Genomic DNA, 20,272 nt, shown 5'->3' with positions numbered 1-20,272 from the left:
TAAATAGCAGCTTTGGCAAGCACATTCCACAGAGAAAATGCTTTCTCTGTGGAATGTGTAAAGTAGGCATTCCATTAAAACCCAGCAAGCTTGAAATTACTAATGATAAACCTTAAGGAAGTTAATAAATGGTTAGAATAGTTCCAGTGTATGGAAGTCACATTTGGACATTTGTAATCAGTAACTTGTGCTACTCTGGGAACAGATGGTTCTGAGTTACTGAGGAGATTTCCAGGAAATGTTTGTTAAGTGCCCAGAAATGGCTGATATTTAAAGAAGTGATTTAAAAGCCAAGCAGAATTTTTTGGGTGCCTTCTGTGGTCTTGGAATCCTCAGCACCTCACCTGCTTCGCCAGAGCAGCTGCGGTTGCAATCTCTGGCTGTCTGCAGTGCCCGAGCGTTTCCAGACTGATTCATCTGGAGCTCTTGGCTGAATGGCCAAAGTCACTTCTCACAAAAATGGGTAGATAAGGTGTTTATTTTTCCCTTTTGCTGTCTGAGTCCTGTAATAGTTTCCTCCAGGTTGGGAGCCTGTGAGACTGTTTCCATCCATAATTGGCTAGGAAAGGAATCCCAGAGCAGCAGTGAGGAATTTGTGATTTCGGAGACTGTTAGCCAAACTCCCATATAAGGACAATGCCAGTAATGACATGGTGACCAGGGCAGGGCATTGGGGTGTGGCTCCTCATCCCTGGCTGAGTATATTTAGATATCAGTCCAGAAACTTGCCTGCTCCAGGGATGGTTCATCAAAGCTCATCTACCTGAACACTTCATTTTTATACCTATTTGCATCTCCCTTCCCACTTTCTGCACGTGTGGAGTGGCCTGTCATGAAGGATGACCAATAGCTATGAATCTTTTCAGAAATACTGCAACTTTGCACAAGGCATCTCTTATGCTGCACTCCAGTTAGGGTGGGAGGTCCAAGGAAGGGCTTCTGCCCTTATGTACAAGCCTGTCCAGATCAGGCTCCCAACAAAAGCCAGTGTAAAGTAAAAGAAAAGCTGACCTGCCTGCCAGGACTGGTTCCTTTTAAATATTCCATCTTATGCCAGTTATTTTTTGTAAATGTTGTTAAACTTTCTGGATTTACAGGAGAGATCCAAGAGCAGCCCTCTCAAGTGGAGAATCCTAACCACGTTGGGAACACCTAGGGCAGCAAGGCCTTTGGGTACTGTTGTGCTCTGAAAGCACAAGGATGGGAGGGAGCTGGGAGGACCTGCTGAGCTGCTGATGCACTCAAGGTGTTCATAAGGTTTCCATCTTGAAGTTTTCTCCAGTGAATGACAAAGGAAGTTCATGCTGCAGTCAGAGGGAGGCACATGTGTGCTTTCTCTTATATTTCATTTTCACAAACCTTAGAAATTTTTGAGACCCCTCCTGCTGTGTTGGATTTTATATAACATGGCAAAGGGATTTAGAAAAGAAAAGAGTGATGGGAGGGAGGAGGCAGCAATGGCAGAGCTGCATACAGATCCAGGAGCATGGGTGAAAATCTTTTCCATGTGACTTTATAGCAACGAAGTGTAGTAGGAGTCCACAATCTGAAATCCATGCAGGGAGCTGCTCATTTGGATCATTTAGTAATTCATTGCTTTGGCTTTTCATCTCCACACTGGATTATTGGTTTAGATGCTGTTAGGAGCTGTGCAACTGCCTCCTGGTCACCTACCCTACAGACACTGTGTAGAAATCTTGAGTTTTGAAGCTTACAAATTCTGAAAGCCAAAATTTTGGGGTAAATAAAATGGTGTTGCAGAAGCTAATGTGCTCCAGCTGTCTGGTTATTGTTTTTCCCAACAGTGCTGTAAGATTTCAGAGGATCTGTGGGAGATTGTATCCTGAGGATTTGGTTACTAATCATAGCATCCTGTGGGGCAGATGGAGCTGAAGTGACTTCTGGCATGTCAGTTCCATTGCTACCATCTGTGTTTTTAAAATTAGCAACAAAAATACATTTCGCTGCGTACAGAGTTAAAAAATTTAAACTTCAGTCCTCAGATCACAAAGGTGTGAGTCAAAACATCTCCCTTGGTAATTTTGTTTGTTTTTTTAGGATCTTGTCTCTTTAGTTGTGGAGGAAGAATTTCAGAGATGTGAGAATTCAGCCCTATGTTTCCCAGTTCCTGTTCTTCATCCTGTGATCCTGGAAATAGGCTGTGGCTCTGGAGCAATTGCTCTGAGTCTGCTCTGCAAACTGCCTCAGGTGAGCTCCCTTCAGTACTCCTGCTTCAATAGGTGCCTTTGTTGGAGGATAATCCCACTCTGCTCGTCTTCGCTGAGATGTCACAAACTTCTCTGATGGGACTTTGACAGCTCAGGTCTCTGACAGTCAGGCTCTGTAAGTTCGTAGTAGGTAGAGGAGAGATACTTGGGAATTGCTCCCTCTCCCCATCTGTCTGCAGGAATAGCAGAGACATAATCAGAATGAAAGAAGTGAATGTGCTCATTCTGGAGCTGCTGCAGCTCACTATTAATCACCTTACCTTGAAGCACTGGTGGGTGCTGGTTTTAGAAACGAACCTGGGCTGAGGACAGGAGGTACTGAGGCATGGGCACACACTCTGTTAGTTGAATTTATGGGGCAGTCATCTCCAAAAACACCTTTCTGTGAATCAAAAGATCTTGTCTCCAGGAAACTGAAGGCTAAATTATACAGGAAAGGGATTATTATAGCAGTGTCAGTACTTGGGATCAATTAAAACAAGCATATCTCATTGCCACAACTGCCAAACCATGTTTTTGTAGTCTTTTGTTCCTTAGTAACAACCCACAGCTTCTGAGCAGAGTGAAAAGAGCAAGAAGGGGGCTGTTATCTGGGTGACCAAAGCCCTTCTTGCCCCTGATTCTTGTGGCATGTAACATGTTTATGGAGATACTCTTGGTCAAGAAAATGAGGAATGAATCCAAGATCTCATTGCGTGTGGTTAAGGGAAAAGTATTCCCCTCTCCTCGGAACTGCAGACCAGCCAGTTCCTTCTCAGGAATGAGAATTGCTGTGGCCAGCCCCTCCTCTTAGAGGACAGAAGTAGAAGTATAGTAGTAGAAGTATAAGCCCTGCCATATAAGAATTAGAGGTTGATGCCTCTAATGGAAGGGGTGTTCCTCCTCCCAGTTACCTGAGAAGGTTAATACTTGAGCTTCATTACTTCAGAGTATAATTGCTCTGATTTCCTTAGCTAGGAGAAGAGCTTCATGCTCTTTTCCTTGCTTGTTAACTTAAAGAGCTGTGTCAGTCTGTCCCTGTAATTCATAAAAGTCCTTTCCCAGCCCAAACTGCTGTGCCCAGAGAAATAAGGAGCCTTGACTGATTAGAATTAATGGTAGCCACACTGACAGCTAAGTGGAGTTACACTCTGGGTAATCTCCTTAGTGTTTGAGGTAGAATTTGGCACTAAAGTACTGGGTAAACAGCAGCAACTTTTCATTTATGGTCTCAGCTGTGTCCTTCACCTTAAGGGTGAGCTTCATGTGTGTGGGTGCTGGCCTGGAACCATGAAATTAATCCCCTTAGGAGTGATGGCAAATCACACCATCATCTCCAAGCAGTTTCTTCAAGCATGTGTTCTCTGTGTAAATCCATACCAACATCTGTGCTTAAAAAAGCATTGAGCAAAGCAAAACCAAGTTAGGCCTTTGCCTGTGGTTTTCCCAAGGTGGAATGGAAGGTCAAACAAAGCTTTAGCTGTGGAGCCCTGTCTCTTACCACTATGCTGGAGAACTCTAAAATACTTGACACAGAGTCAAGTACATGCAGTCAATACAGGCAGTGAATGTGGTCTAAGGACTGCAGTGGAGTAACTGGGTAAAAGGTGTCTGCACAGCAGATGGAAAGTGCCAGAATCTCTGCCCAAGTGGTTGTGTTAGTGTTGGGAGGGATCCTGTCTATATTAGGGAGAATAAATCCAACAACATGACCTTCCTGCAGCCTGTGCCTAGCCCAGACTAGCCAGAGTGTTGAGTCTCACCCTTCCAGGAGCAGTGAGGGCTCAGGTGAGGTGAGTCACTGTGCCTCTGTTGTTGTCTGTTCTGGTGGGCTGCTGGCTGTGCTGCAGAGAGCCTTCAGTCACCTTAGTGCCTTACACACATTACTCATGATCCCAGCTATGCCCTACATGGATTCCTCAGAAGCTGCTCCTTCCAGGAGCCCAGAGTGAGCAGTCTCTGGTCGGTTTTGATCTTGCACGTTTGGCAGTCTGCTCGGGAATCTTGATGTTGTAACACCTGCTTGGTGGGGTTTGTTGTTTTTATCTGTTCTAGAGCAGAGTCATAGCCATGGATAAAGAGGAGGCTGCTGTGGATCTCACCAGGGAGAATGCACACAGGTACAAGACCACATATTACTCATTTTTTTTGTAAATTATAGTGTATTGAGTTCTCAATACTTGTACATGTGGTTCATGTTTATCACCATTGGAAACCAGAGAATGTTTAGTTGTTGAACTCCTAAAGTGTGTAACAATCCAGAAAAAAATTGCTCATGTTTACCAGAGTGATTTTCTTTGGCTTGTGAACATGCTTTGCAAAGACAGCAGCCTAAGTAAAGCAGTGGTGCTCACATGCTGTTTGTCAAGGGTTTTCAAAGCATTTCTTGGTAACTACTCTTACCCCTGTCTGTGAACTCAGGAAGCTCAGGACTGAAGTAGGAATGTTTATGTCACGTGGGAGGTTAAGGACAGGTATATCCTGAACCTTTCTCTCTCTGGCTCCCTCGATCATGCTTGTTTCTGTCCTTGCTCCTATAGAGATGCTTGCACAGTCAAGCAGCACTTTTCCTCTGATGTGCTGTGTGGTGTCCCTCAGCATCCTCCCTGCAGTCTTGGTTTGGTGGGAATGGTGCTGCTGGATCCCGTGCTGTTCAGACACCTGTACTGTGGCTGGATGGATGTTCAGAGCTGCTGGCTCAAACACCTTGTGCTGAAAGATGTCTGTCAGGTTGTCCTTGTCCTTCCTAGTGGCTCCACTTGCTCAGCTTTTCTGTCAGATTGTTCTGGCCCATCACTACCACAGGGAACCCCAGAGCTGGAATCCCAGTATGCTTCTGAGTCTCTGTGGGCTTTGTGAAATGAGCTCCAGATTGCATTCTTGTCCTCAGTAACTGCTGGGCCCTAGGCATTAATTAGAGCCATCTCAGAAAGAATTCCTGTTGCTGTTTCTCATGGAGTCCAGTACAGCTGTGAGTCTCTAGAGGTGCTGGTTAACTGGGATTTCTGTCCACAGACCCACATACCCCTTTTTTTCCCAAGCTGCTGCCAGCACTGTGGGGGGGCTACTTCTGGTGCTGACTGAACTGGGCTGCATCTCTTTACTTCTTGCAACCAGTCCCAGCTTGTGTGTGAGTCTGAAGAGCTTAGTAGGAACAAGCCCTTCCTAAACTGGTTACCTCACTATTACCCTTTGCCTCCTAGCCCAGTTACAGGGAACAGGGAGCAGAGGTTTCATTCTAATGTGTCAGGGTCAAACCAAATTCTGTTGCAATTTTTCATTGATATAATAAAAGCTGGCCAGATCTTTGCCTCCTTTATAATCTATAACTCTGACCTCTGGGGAAAATTGTCTTGCTTATTAACATTGCTTGTTGGCTCAAGAGTGAATGAGGGAGTATAATGCCATATCAGAGAACTTCATATGTCTCCATGGATATTTTCATTGTGTCTTTGGGATCTTGTCCCTGGCGTGGTGCCCTGTAGCTCTTGGGAGAGAAGCCAGCAGGATAAGCTGTGTTACTTCTTGACTGAACCCAGCTTGGATCCTGTCTGCTTTTCAGAGCTCCCTTATCCTAGCTGTGTTCTCTGGATGCTTAGATGAGTCTTACTGGATCAATCCCAGTGCCAGATCCATCTGGGCACAAGGCACACAGTGCAGGAATCCCTCCCTTTCCTGATGCCTGTGTATCCTGACAGGGCAGGACTGTAGGCCCTCAGCAAAGGGAGTAGAACTTGGGTGTAAGGCCACTGTGGTGGGAGGAGAGAACATGCTGGGAAGATCTTGGCAGTTGTGAATATATGCATATCAGATAAGAGGTGCAATATGTAATGATCTGTTTGTAGAATGTACTGTTCATGAATCCACACAAACACACCTCCTAATCTTTCTTCTTTCTGTTCTTGTATCTGGAATTTTACAGGCTGCAACTCCAAGAAAGGATTCACGTCATCCACCAAAATGTTTCACACAGTAACTCTTTTCACTGTTACAATCCCCTTTCCCTTTTTGTCTTTGATGGGTGGAGGGAAGCATGAGAGACAGTCAAGGGACCACTCTGGGATGTAGGCAGCAGAAGAGTGAAGTTAATAGAGAAAAAGGTCAGTAAGAAGTGAGGCAGTGAAGCTTTTCCTGCAGAGATTTCCAGGGCAGATTATCAACTGAGAGAAGCCCCTGACTACATCAGAAGGTGAATTGTTCTTGGCTTTATGTGTCCCAAGGTTGTGTCTGAGCTGGGAGTCCAGGTGCTCTTTACTGTTGCTGGGGAGAGGCAAATATATACAGAGTGTAATTCATTCCATGCTGACATGGATGCTTTGGATAAACACAAACATGCCTGTCTCTCCACTGATGTTAGAGGGAGCCCAGATATTTAGCTTAGATTAAGTGCCCAATCTTACTCAGCTGAAATTAGGTTAGTTGAACCAGGAAAGGATGCTTTTCTTCCCCAGAGCCAGCTGAAACCAGTTAAAACTAACATTTGGTGGGGCCTATCCAGTTAGGTCGATAGTGCTTGGCTGTTTGTTAGCAGCTGTGGAGCCAGGAGCTGCAGCTGTGGGTTCATTAATACACCTTTCTGGCACTTGTTTTTGACACTCTGCTATCTCTTATAGCTGAAAGCTGTGTGCCAAGAGGCTGCCTGAGGGCAGTGTCATACTCATGTGGTTACATGAGGTCTGATTCAGGGCTGGCCTGTGTCAGACAGCAGCAGGAGTGTAGGGAGCTGCTCCTGGTCTGCAGAAGAGCAGCCCATTGTTGTTTTTGCTGAGGGGCCCTGCAGCTCTTTGGAGGTCCTGCTGCAGTTCTGTAAGAGGAATGATGTTCATCTGAAAAGCCAGTCTGAGCTCCCACTTAGGTCTTTGTGAGCTCTCTGAATTCTGGTTGTTGCTTTAGATCCATGTGGGCACAGAGCTCCAGGGCATCAAGCTCCTGTGATTTTTAACATGTCCTGCTAAGCAGGCTCTTGATATGAAAAAATGGTACTTTGCCTGTGCTTTCCTTTGTATTATTCTTGCATTCCTGGGACAGGGAACAGGGCAGGCTGTTGCAGAAAGAAACAGGATAAAATTTTATTATCACAAAGCAGAGCCAAACACATTTACATGTGCCTGGAGACAGTTTCCTGGGGAGGGTGTTGACATTGAGCTTATAGGGAAGATGCTGTGCTTGAGAGCTGGTTGTGATTCTTTTTCTTTTCTAGGTTCTGCCAAACAGCTGCTGCTCTGGGGCCCCATAGATGTCATAGTCAGTAACCCCCCATATGTTTTCCATGAAGACATGGCTTCCTTGGATGCAGAAGTCCTCCGGTAATCAGACAAAGAGATTTTTCCTCTCCTGTTTGTCGAAGCAAGGTTTTCTGTCTGCTTCCTTATACTACACACAATTGCACACAAAACATGCAAATGTAATATACACGTGCAAAATGTAGGTGTGTTTATTTGGGATATAATAATACAGGCTTGCTTTGATACTGCTTATAGGCCTGAAGCAATATGGAAGTGTTTTAAAGATTTATTAAAATGGAAAAAGCACAAAGTTTGAAATTAGCAAGTTCCCAATCCAAAATTGATTGTCATGCATGTGAGGAGAAAGTCCTTCCCCCACCTCTGTACAAGATGTGCACCAGAGCAGGTTCTGACAGCTGAGCTTTCTGCACCCCAGCTGCCTCTGCTGGGTTAGCCACAGCCTGATCTGGTGGTTGGCATGGTGGAAATCAAGCAGTGATCCCTTGCTGTACAACCCCCTCACTCCCTGGCCAGCTTAGAGAGAACAGACCTGTGTGTTGGAACTCTGAGATCCCAGCTACAGTTGGCTCCTAATTTTCAGAAATACTTCAGGGGATGTCTTCTGCTTGTGCTAAATGTGGGGTTTCTCAGCCCAGTGGTAGCTGCTTTCTCCCTCCCTGTATTTCCCATAAAAGGGGTGAGTGCTGTCACCTGCCCTGGGAACACTGGAGTTCAGGTGTGTTAGGGGCACTTTTCTCCTTGGGGGTGTGGGGTGATGCATTCTCAAGGGCCACAGGAATTGCTGTCAAATATCTTTTTCTTCCCACACTCCAGCTATGAGGACCTTGATGCACTGGATGGGGGAGATGATGGCATGAGAGTCATCAAAACAATTCTGGCTTTGGCTCCTTCTCTTCTGAAGGTTTCTGGGTAAGCACTACCCTCTTTTGAATTTCATGTCTTTTATCCATCCACTTCTGTAAGTTCTGTACTTCTCTGTATAAAAACAAAACAGATAGAAAATAGTTGCAAAATTGCCCCCTCATTGCCCCAGTTGATAATAGCAGTTTACAAAATGTCATGTGTGTAAGCAAAATTAGCTTGAAATGGTTAGTAAAGGGGTATGAGCCTTCCTTGGCTGTTGGTGGTGTTTCCTGGTCATTAGTGAAGTGAGAATCTTTTAAGGTCAAAGCAGCAACAAAAAGAACATGGAAGGGAGCAGCTGAGAAAGAGAGTGCAGAAAGCAGGGGAGCTTTCTAAGGAGAATAACTGATGGAAGGAGAAGCAGTGTAAAACTCTTTGAGGATGGATATAGATCTCTGCTTCCCTCCCACCCTTTAATTATGGGAAACTTGTTTGTTGTGCCAGTATACAATGCTGAATATCCCAGGAGAAAGAAGATCAGTCAGGGATAGTTTCTTAAATGTTAAATTTCTCCATGATTAATATTCAAGACTGATTGTTCCTATTCTCTGTCATGTGAGATCCATTTTGAAGATCAACATGCTGATACCCAAAAGTACTGTTCATGTGCCAGGGCATTCACACATCGTGTTTGATATTCCTGACATTTGGCCAGCATAAGGTCGTTGAAAATCTGCTGTTTTGAGAAGAAGAATGGGAATATTGAGAGGCATACTGCATGCAGAATTCATTCCTCATGCTTTGCATGACCACAAGAGCAGAAGATGCTCCTCAGAATTTCCCAGCAATAGAGACTGGTCCTGAGGGGTTGTTTGTTAAGATTATTGCTTTTCCTTCTCTTTTTGCTTGTTTAATAAGGTGGAGCCCCCATTGAGGAGGGGAAGTTTTTTAAGGTCAGAAATGAGATCCACACACAGCTTGTAGTTAGCCTGGTGAATTTGTAGGGAGTATTCAGTCTGGGATATTTTAAGAGTTCTCAGGAGAGCATTTGATGGGGTTTGGCCTGTGTCCCTTGCCTGCTAAACTTGTCCCTTGCTGTGCTGTCCCAGGCTGTAACCAGCTCCATCAGTGCCTGTGAGCTGGGGTGGTTCTGCTTTGTCACGGGAGGGGACATGGGGAATGAGCCAGTGTCATAAAGCCTGGCAGAGATGGAAATAGCCCTGCAGTGTCCAGGCCTGGCCCTGGTGCCCTAACTGAGGTTATTTGATCAGTTCTGTGTAGGCCTGAATGCTGGTGTTGTTTTCATGGCTGATTTATGGAGACATTTACTGTGGAAGAATGTGTGTACTGACTTGTACTTCGTGTCTCTCGCTGCTTATGCACAGAGGGACTCCAGGCTGCCAGGCCAGTGCTCAGTGTTCCTGCAGCACAAAACCTCCTTCTGTCCTTAAATCTTTGGGGGTTTCAGAAACAGAGTGCTGGTGGTATCTCTGGGTGGGCTTCAGAAGGTCTCACTGCATCTCAATACAAGGCTTTAACTGCTCACACAGACGAGTACCATGAGAATTCCCCCCAGGATCAACACTTTCTCCCCTGAAGGAGGCAGCTGGGATCTGCATCTTAAATGGACAGCTATGACCTGGTTTAAGACTGTTGGATTGCACTGTGTTTACTGACCTTTTCATTTCCTGCACTGGTCAGAGTCAGACAGAAAGAAAGATCTTAATTTTTATCAGTTTAGCAACCTAAATGTGCACCTCTCCAGTTCTACTCCCAAATGTGTCTTTTCAGGAGTGTATTTCTGGAAGTTGATCCCAGGCATCCAGATATGGTGGAGCACTGGCTACAGGCACACCCAGACTTACTGCTCACCCTCCGTGCCATTCACAAGGACTTCTGTGGCAAGTCAGTCTTTTTTTGCCTTCAATTTTTTGCAGATTTTGTGTCCTTTGTAGAATATGTCCCTGTACCTTTACATATTAAGTGAGTTCAGCCAGAGAAGCTTGACGGCTGAAGCCAGTCTTTGACAAAATAGGGGCTCCCTGGTAGTATCTCAGCCTTCTGCTATCCTGAGACCGCCTGGCAAGTGTTTGAGTCAGAAATTCTGACACAAGTGAGCATTTCTGATGGGGTGACTGGCTCTGGTGGGGTCATTGCCATTGGAAAATTGCTGCTTTTATAGGATGAAAGTAGAAGGCACATTGTCCCTAGTGAGACTTAAAGCTCTGGTCTTTCTTTTTCCCACAGGCCTAGGTTTCTGCACATCCAGAAACAAAGCAGCTGACAAGTGTGTCAGAAACAGCTCTCCTTGCAGGATGCTTTTTGCTCTTGAGCCTGGCTGAACAGCTTGTTGAAAACTTCTTCTGCCTTGTGAAAAGAATCTCCATTCCCCAGAGTGCTGGACTCTCCATGCAGTGACAGACCCCTCATTTCCTGACACAAATTTCATCCAGAGATGCAGAAGTTCAGCTGAGCATGTGGAAGTGTTTCACCTTCCTCAGGGAACTGCATGAAACATTTTGGTCTGTTCTGCTAAAGTGACTCAATCATCTCAGGACCCAAGACAGAAGAGTTCACAGCTCCAGATTAAAAATACAGCTTCTCAACGTGCCAGATCACCCATTTGGCCTAGAAAGAATTTAATTTTTTAATTGGCCTTGAGATGCATTTATATAGAATGTGGCCAGATGGGATGATGAATCCAAACTCTGGCTTATGTTGGCACAGGGATTTGCAGGTATAACAGGACATAACTGATGTGCACATTTCAAATGCAGTTCTGTTCCAGGATCCTGGTGCTCCAATAGCAAACAGCCTTTGTTTCCCACTCCTGCTGAGTGATTGTCACTGAAGGATCAGTGCACATGTTACAGAACTTGAATTTACAGCCCTTGACACTTGGTGGATGCTGCCAGAAGCAGTCACAGCATTGTAATAAAGATAGTGCTTCAGATCAGGCTCCTTAAAAGAATTGCACTGCAGTTATTCAGAGATGCTGGCAGACCTGAATAAACATCTGGCACCCACACATTGCTCTGATAGTAATAGAAATGTCTACGTTCCGTGTGAGGCATTTAATTGCAAGACTTTACAGAGAAGGCCAGAGTCACTACTCCAGTTTTGCAGATGGAGAAGTTGAAAAACGGGAGGTGAAATGACCTGTACAAAATTGGACAGTACTGGAGTACGACCCAGTCTCTTGACAGGCGTGGGAATAGCTGATGTCTGTCTCTTTGGGAAGGATGACTCAGACTAGGGCTACCTGAAACAGCACTGAGAGAAGTGCCTGAAGTGGACAGTCAGCATCATGTCAGTATAAATAACGGCAGGATTAAATTCAAGCTGCTGCTTGCTGTTGCTGTGTTTCCCGTGGTGCAAGTTCTCTTCCAGACCATAGCTAGCCAGGGGAGGAAGGAAGGCAGGCAAGGCAAGGAAAGGATCTGGCCTGCCAGTCCAGATGGAAGCAGTTGCTGGGCCAGTGAAGGTGAGCACTCAGGAGGGTTGGGAGTGTCCAGACAGGGCCCTGCTGTGTGTGTGTGCCAGGGAGGAGCTGTCAGGCTCTGTCCAGCTGACCTGGGACTGCACAGCCAGAGACACCAGGCAGGACATGCAGCAGCAATCTGAGTCTGTTGGAAGGCTGCAGCAGGTTCAGAGGGTCTTACATGAGCACTGATATATCTGCTCCCTTTCCCCTCTGCCTCTCCCACACTCTCACTCCTCAAATAAGTCTTTCCCTCACCCCCTTAACTCCTGAACATCGGCCCTGCTTTCCCACAGACACCTGAGCTCTCTGTGATGAGCCAGCACTTGGGGTTCCAGCTGGAACCTCTCCCTACTCACAGCTCTGTTCACAGACTGGTCTTTCACCCATTGTACATCTCACACTACATTTATCCACCCCAGTAGTTTACCATGTCCTGTATACTCTTTACTTGAATTTGTGAGTCTGCTGTGGCCTGCAGTACCTGCCCTGGTTAAACACAGTAGAGGAATCTGAGGAAGGAAAGAACAAAAATAGGTCAGTTAAAGTGCATTTGAGCCTAGGTTTGGAAATAGTTTCAGTACAGCTGATTTCTGGCCTCCTAGAGCCATGAGTACAAAGTGTAGTCAAAGTGTTGTGTGGTTGTGGATTTTTTTTTAATAGTAATTTTTAAAATTTAGTTTGTCAGACTCTGTTTAAAAATTAAAGAAATGAGTTCTCAGATTTCTTCTGGGTGTTAGCAGTGTTTGTGCATGAAACAGAGCATTATACACAGCCTGCTTCTGCAGGAGGCCTTAAAGCTGGATAGTCCATGGGCTGACGGGAATGTTAAACAGCATCGTGCTGCTTTCTTCTTGGGGGTGAGCTGGTTTCCTGCAGCAGGCTGGAGTTAGGTGGCCCTCTGAGAGTGCCAGTGGCTGGGCTGCAGAAGGCAGTGTGTTTTTTCTTGGAAGCATCAGTCAATCCCTTGTCTGAGCTCTGAGCAGGACAAATCCCCTGCGAGACAGACTACTGGTCTAATCCAGTAGGACAAGTGTTAATTTCCTATATTTATCACTAAAACACTTGTATTTCTATGTATTTGCATTGCATAGTGGTCATATATCTTGGAAAATCACATGGTGTTGCTGACCTTTTCATAAAAGGAAAAATTGCTGTTCCTCCCAGGAGGGCGGATGTTCCTGTGGGACTCGCATCCGAGGGAATGTGCTGGTGTAGTACAGTGTGTTCCTCGGTGCTTTGCACAGATTGGCCTGGGCTCCTTTTGGTACAGAAGCACTGCACAGCTTTTTGGAGGTTTTAAGGAGCCTGGCTGGAGCACTGGGCCATGTCTGTGTTGCCTGAGGGCAGGAGGCTGAGCTGACACTGGCAGAGCCCCGGGCACGTGAGCTCTGCAGGGGCAGAGCTGCTCCCTGGAGCCAGAGGGCTGAGGCTTCACTCGGCATTCTGCATAATCCAGTATCTGACATACACTGAATTTTCTGGGAATTTACTGCTTCTTGGGAACTGTATCAAAATGGTGATTTGATTCCTCAGGTGATGTGTTCGGGGGGGGGCTTTGTTTCCTTTCAGGACCCTGAGGAGCATGGTTGTGTTTGCGTTCACATCTCTGTTTTGGGGGTTACTGGGTGTGCGGTATCTGCTGGGGTGACACTGCCCTTCCCCGAGGAGGAGCCGCTTTGGCAGAGCCCTGCAGATGGAGCTGCAGTCCCAGTTTAGTTGGGTCCGTGCTGGAGACACTCCTGCCTCAGCCTTCCCGCTTTGGACAAGGTGCAGGCCCCAGGGAGAGCGAGAACTGGGGTCAGCAGAGGGCTGAAGTGTAGGTGCAGCTGCAAATGGGGCTTTAACCTCAGTTGCTGTGCCGGGAAACGGAACTTCCACACTGGGTTCGTGTCAGGAAGGCTGGAAGGAGACTCACGGCTGTGACACAAGACTGAGGTTGTACCTCCTGGTGTGACTAGGAGGCCCAAAGCCCCCATAGGGCTGGAGGTCAGAAATAGATACCATCCTTGTTCTGGTATAATGTCCATGTGGGCACCCCAAAGTGCAAGCCCTGACCATGCTTTCAGTCTCCACCCGAGAGATGGTGTGAAAGGGACTTTGCAGGGACCTTAGAGAGACAAACACATTTATCCTCACAGTGTTCTCTGCTGAGCCTGTGCTCTTGTAGGGCTGAGACAGCTTTCCATGTGAGGACCTGACAGACACAGAGTGACTGCATTAGGGTGACACAGGATATCTCTGGGGACCCACGTTACCGTGTGTGTGTGTGTGGATAACTGGCCAGCACTCAGTTCCTCAGTGTAGGGCCATAGATCAAAATGGCTTGGAAGAGAACTTGACAGTCATCTAGCTCAATTTCCCATCCAAGTAAGCATCAACTTGCCTTACATCATTCCTGACAAATGTTTGCCCAGCCTGACCCAAAAGGCTCCCAGTACTGATAAGGACTTTAGCATGCAATCTGTCCTGGTGCTTTGTGGTTCTATCTGCTGGAAAGTTTTCCTTTGTCATGGCAGCTCTGCTGTGACTAAAGCTGAGCACTTCTCCTGTCCTGAGGTGGAGAACAGCTGACTCTCTTCTTAGAGCACCTTCCATGTGGTAGTCTGTTCCCATATTTCCTCAGAGTCTTCATCTCTGAGGGAAAGAACTCCCACACTTACTTCTGTAGGCTGCTTGCATGTCCTTCCCTCCCTGCTTGTGAAATGTAAGGGGGACCACGTGTGCTTCAGACTTGTTAGAGGTGATACTTGTGCCTCTGGTGAGTGGGACAATAAAGCTGCTAGAGCTCACCTTGTGACAGAGCAGTCATTTCCCAAGCCAAAACTTGCATTAACATCTTTTTTGTCTGGGAAAGTTACCAAGAACTGTATTTAAGTTTTAATAAATTACAATTTCCACTCCAGGCTGCATCCTGAGGAACAAATACCCACTGAAAGAAGGCTTCTTTCTCACACTCCAGAAGATAATAAGGTACCAAGAGAGACTTAATACACTTTCCAGGCTATTTCCTTTTCCATAGATGTTTTGATATGCTTCGAGTTCAGTGTCAGAAGTTTCAGATGTTGTTCTGTGGAGGGTCATGTCACAGTCCTTTGCTTCTTTCCCCTGGCAGCTGCTGGCAAATCTCAGTGTGGTCCATCCAATCTCTGGTGAACACAGGGGCACTTTTATGAAATTCATGCCATCTGCTGCTTGGTGACAGGACTCAGCACCCTGCTGCAGTGTGATGAACCAGCTTGGCTTTGCTGCTTTCCAGTGCAAACCCAGAGGATGTGGGAGTGAGCAGAGCACCAGCACTCGTTTCTCTGCAGCGAGTGCCTCTCTGAGCACGGTGAGAGCGTGACACAGCTGCTGCAGAGGGCTGGGAACGTGCATCCTGTGCACAGCAGCCACTGCAGCTCTGACAGTGCACGACTGTCAAATGTGCTGGGCTGCAGACAGGTGCAGAGAAGTGCTGCCACATATTGTGGGCTCTCTGGTTTGTCCCCAGATGTGGTTGATGTCAGAACTGTAGCTTTGTTTGAGTGGCAGCTTCTAGCTCTAGAGATCTGCTTCATCTGCCCCCTTCACCAGCTCACCTGAATGGCCACCCTTCAATGTTTGTGTGCTCACCTCAGCATTTTGGGCAGAGCGAGCATCAATGTGATTTCAGTGGCAGCTGCCCTGTCAGCATTACAGAGATAATCATGAGCAAGGCTACTACAGGGTGGAAGGCCTTAGAACCACTGCATGTGAACAAACTGCTGCCTCGGGAGGAGGGGGCCTTGGCACCATTTAATGTTTGCTCTGGGTTCAGCTTGCTTCAAAGGTGAAAAGTAGTTTCACACTTCATCCTTTCTTTTGTGACAGCTGGGATGTTCTGAGATCATCCTGTCCACGGCAGGGATTCTCAGCTCCTGGGCTGAAATTTGCAGCATGGCAAAGAAGAGTTTGCCATCCAAATACCCAGTGGCAACAGGTGTGGTGAGAAAGTGAGGCACAGCTACAGAAGAGCCATGGCAGAGTCAAAGCAAGAGCTCAAATGCTCTTAATGGTAGTTCTGGCAAACCCAGCTGTAGCTGTACTTGTTCCTCCCTTTACTGGTATTTTAAAGAGTATACATCCCAGCTGTTCCTTGCAAGGATGATTGTGCCTCGAGAGCAGAAAGCAGTGACTGTTACTCCTTGATGGAGAGTGTTACCAGAGAAGTGTTTGATTTTGAGAGCTGTGGTGCTGGGATGTGACAGGAGAGTAATTTTCACAGTGTGTTACTGGCACAGCCATTGCTAAACACTGCAGGACCTGGAGGGACACAAATGGCAGATTGTTTGGAGGAAGGGAGAGGTGAAGCTCATTACATGAAGCTCATCTAGGGAAGACAAGATTCTTGGGAAAGGGTGTGTTAAAATGAAGCTGCGGTTTTAGGAGGGAAGGCCTGTGCTCCACATTCCTGCTTTGCCACTCTGATAGCATAGATAGAAGTATAGGGTTGAGTCTCTATAAGGTGCAAGTTGTATATAGGAGTCAAACTGAGCATTTCTGCTCAACGTCTGCACTTCAGCAGGTGAGTGGAGCCCCTTCTGCAGTGTGGATGGATTCCTGGTGGACCACAGGTGATGGGCAAACAACAGTGGACAGAGCACAGCACTCTTGCTCATCAAGAGCAGAGCATTTTCAGTGATGTCACAAGGACACCACTAGCCTGAATTTCTATAAACACAGTTTCTATAGAAGTTGCCCAGCTGGGTGTGAGTATAGGGGAGGCAGAACTCTGTCCTCAGCAATGGGAAATTTTGATTTCCACTTTATGCCAGATGCTGCATCTTCCTTTCTTGGTGGTCAGCTTGTCTCCTGTGTTTTCTACATACACAGCAGCATGCTCACAGTGGGACACACCCATCAGCTTGGTAGCACAGTGCCTGTTGCCGTGGAGTCCTTACCTGGCAGCCTGAGCTGCTGCAGGAGCTGCAATACCCAGCAGTGCTGGTGGGAGAGTGGCTTCTGCCATCAAAATCCTCTCTGTTCTTACTGCAATACTCATGCAAGACTGTCTGGAATGTGAACACAGTTGCTTGGGTTGTTGAAAAATACCTGAATTATTATAAAATTCCTGGCCTGGCATTTGACTGATGATTAATTACTTAGGTTTGCATAGTGCTTTGATGTTCCAGATGTAAACCCAGAGCAAGCTGTTACAACTGTGTTGACCTCAGTGGAGTCATCCCAGTCATTCCAGTTGGCACACCTGGTGCTGTGTGGTATTTGTATTCTGTGAAACAGCGTCCAGTCATTGATTTAAGTCTTTCCAAGGACTGGAGGCTGTTAAGCTGTTAATCTTTTTTCCTCTCCTGTATTGATTGCTGTGCCACTTACCAGCAGTGACCTTCTCACCGTGCCTTTTGACTTTGAGCTTGCTGCCTCTCTCGAGTCCTTCTCTGAGCCTTTGCAGTTTGTGGTGTGTTTGTATTGCCACAGTGCTTGGAAACTCCTCACAGGTTGCTCCATTTCTCTCTAAGTTTTCACTACTCTACTCCCCCATCAGTATTGTGTTGTGTAACTCTCCCCCAGCCAATGTTGTTGGCTTGCATAGATAAATCTCTTGATGCTGGATAATTTGGAGTAGCTTTGTGACAGAAGAATCCCCCTCTAAAAGGCGGTTGAGTCTTGCATTGTCCTTCAGTGATTTGGCAGCTGGTGGGGTTTGCTGGGTGGAGTCCTGCTGCTGGCAGGACTGCTTGAGAAGAGCAGATTAAGTTCATACTTTGCTCAAACAAGGCTTCTTCATTTAATGTGGATGGGCAGCAGGCACTCAGGCTGAAAGTAGATTTTGTACTTTAATTTCCAGGTCAGTGGGTTTTTTGTCTTGTTTGTGTCAGCAGATAGTACCTCTTTGTTCAGCAGTACAACTTTTTCCACCTCAGCAACGCACACACGCACGTGATGCAGGTCCTGAGTTGTGCAATAAACTCCAGCAAATATATTGTCTGTTCCACTTCAGGGCTTGATTGTGTGTCCTATTGACCAGCAATAAAGCCAAGAGTATGGAAGTAGTTACTTATTAATTTATTTTGGCTTTTCCACCTGCTGTTGCCTATGTGGGAAAGAAAAAGGCCATAAGTACTTTGAGAGGGAAAATTTTGTCTTTAGAGAGGTGGTCTTGGTAACTTGTGAAAGCTGAATAATTTAAGAGCATTATTCAAGTATTAAATTAAGTATTTAATTTAGTAATTATGTAATGTTGTTGCTAAGTAGGGGCAGGGTTAAGGTCAGGGTAGTCATGAGCACAAAAATTAAAAGATGAAGGTGTCCAGATGAATGTCCTGTAGCCTGTTGGAGTCCTGATCACAAAACAACTGCTTGGAATCCTGTCTTTGCAGGGGTTGGTGCTTGCTGGCACCTTCCTGTGCAGAGCCTGGAAAGGCAGGAAGGGAGGCCCCATCCCTGTGATGCTGGGCCTTTTCCTGAGCCCCTCTGGAATGTGTGGGCACTTGCCAGTAGAGCCGTGAGCATTCCCATATGGATGGGGTCGTACATCCCACACAGAGCACGACACTTCTCCTCTCTGCAGTTGGTGGGCAGAGGGGTGAAGGGAACCTCCATTCTCCTTCCTCTTCTCATCTGGCAGTGCCTCACTGCTCCAGCAAGGCTGTGCTCAGCCTGGGGCCAGCTGTGCCTGCCCTGCTGTAACCTCCCTATTCATGCTGTGGATCCCTGCAGAATTCCCTCCATCCAGATCCTCTTGGACTTTGTTCCAAGCAAAAAATCCTGCTTGGGCTTCTTGGAATTAAGGCACATTAGCCTAACTCAGAATTGCTGTTTCCTGGGAAGTTCTGACGCTGTAAAGCTTGTTTGGCTTTTTTTTCTTTTCCCTGTAATCAGAGTGAAATAATGTTTAAAATTTCCTATGAGGACGCTGTGTCCCAGATTTTGAGTTTTAGAAATGTTTTGCTTTGGGATTTCTGAATTTTTGTTTTGTGTTATACCCAATTTAAGCTGTTGTACTGCTTATGATTCCAGCTGATTTGCTAAGTAAAGCCTAGTAGCAGGTCACAGTATGTGTATTATTTAAAAAACCTGTAGTTAGCTACATTTTTAAATCAATAAGAACAGCAGCTGCTTAATATGATTGAAACATTTCATTCCCTAGAACAAGAACTGCCTTGTTTGCAATGTAATGAGGGTCTGGCACTGCTGTTACAACACCCGGCAATGCCTTAATCTAGAACACCGAGCAACATTTTATTATGGAGTAAAGAGCAATGCATCATAATGATCTGAAAACTAATAAAGTATTTCACTGTTTTTATCATGTCAGGACAAGGTAATAATGATACATGTGAGATAAAGACCTCTTAAGATAAAATTTGGAAGTTCTGGAATAGAGCTTCTGAGCTGCCAGAAGCAAGGTTGTTCCAAGGAGCTTTGGCAGGAACTTTTATCAATGTTCTTTCAAAAAGAACGTTAAAGGAAAGGTCTGTTCCTATAAGAAGTTCTTCCCAAGAAGTTGTTTTCCTGGGTTTTTTCTGCTGTCCTGTCCCTCTTCCTTGCAATCCTGAGCATTGTTGGTAGAGAAGCCTTGGATGTTCTCACTGGGACTTAAACCCAAGACTCCAGAGTGAAAGTCCTGAAAATCCCCCCACTGCACCAGCTGCCCTTCCTGGCTCTGCACTGCCTGTGGCACATCATGTCAGGTGTGAGAGAATTCAGGTAATCCTCCTTCTCCCGAGGCAGGAATGTGCTGCTCAGCTGCTGTCCCTCCTGCCCCTCGCAGGAAACAGGACAGCTTGCTCTCCCTGTTGGACTTCTTCATGGAGCCTCCTCCACCTGGAGGAAATGCCAGATGTGGTTACCTTTCAGCCTTTGTCATTGCAGACACTGCTGGGAATCTGTGGTTTCGGGAACCAAATCCCAGTGTGGATCCCAGCACAGCTGAAGGGTGTATCAGTCTTAAATTCATGCAGCTATTACACTGTGTAGTTAAAAGAAAATGAACTGATAGTGCAGAAGCAGCTTGTTTGTTATAAACAAATATGTTCAGTTTGGGAGTAGCATGCACAGTGGAGGAGCAGATCTGGGCTATGGAAGAATTTATTAGCTAGGCTAAGATCTGGGTTGAGCTACGTCCAAATGGATTCTTTAAGCATGCATGAGAATTCCTTTGCTTGTTCTTAACTGGTGTTCTGTATGCCATTGTTCCCAGCCTGGGTTTATACTGAAAGTGGATCTCGAAAAGGCGAGGCAAAGGCTGGGATCTGGGAGACAGCACAGCTAAGTACATGGTATTAAAAACTGCAGGGAAACCTCAGTGTAATGCAGGCAGCAGGGAGTTTGCCCATGAGCAGGGAACAGATGTTTCATTAACAGGGAAGCCTGAGGGAAATGGAGCCTTGTTAGGAGAAGGATGTTCCCATTGTTCATGGCAGCAGAGAGGGTTCAGTGGATGTATGTGTTTGGCTGCATTTTAGAACTTGGAGAGTCCAAGTAAGGGCTGTGAACTTCTGAGTAGGACAGGT

General features: G+C 46.2%; 1 protein-coding gene across 1 annotated transcript in view; it reads left to right on the top strand.

Moving 5' to 3' along the window:
• The window catches only part of HEMK1 (HemK methyltransferase family member 1), a 28,182-nt gene extending 13,477 nt beyond the window's left edge, over window positions 1-14,705 (top strand). The window contains exons 6-12 of the mRNA XM_010389932.4: window positions 2,059-2,208; window positions 4,263-4,327; window positions 6,130-6,179; window positions 7,408-7,513; window positions 8,267-8,362; window positions 10,088-10,201; window positions 10,544-14,705. Coding sequence (XP_010388234.2) covers window positions 2,059-2,208; window positions 4,263-4,327; window positions 6,130-6,179; window positions 7,408-7,513; window positions 8,267-8,362; window positions 10,088-10,201; window positions 10,544-10,580 — 618 coding nt within the window. The 3' untranslated portion in view covers window positions 10,581-14,705. The remainder of the gene's footprint in view (window positions 1-2,058; window positions 2,209-4,262; window positions 4,328-6,129; window positions 6,180-7,407; window positions 7,514-8,266; window positions 8,363-10,087; window positions 10,202-10,543) is intronic.
• Window positions 14,706-20,272: the final 5,567 nt, after the last annotated feature.

The sequence above is a fragment of the Corvus cornix genome, chromosome 12 (assembly GCF_000738735.6).
Source record: "Corvus cornix cornix isolate S_Up_H32 chromosome 12, ASM73873v5, whole genome shotgun sequence".
NCBI classification, from domain to species: Eukaryota; Metazoa; Chordata; class Aves; order Passeriformes; family Corvidae; genus Corvus; species Corvus cornix.
This window is presented reverse-complemented; position numbering and strand designations above follow the sequence as displayed.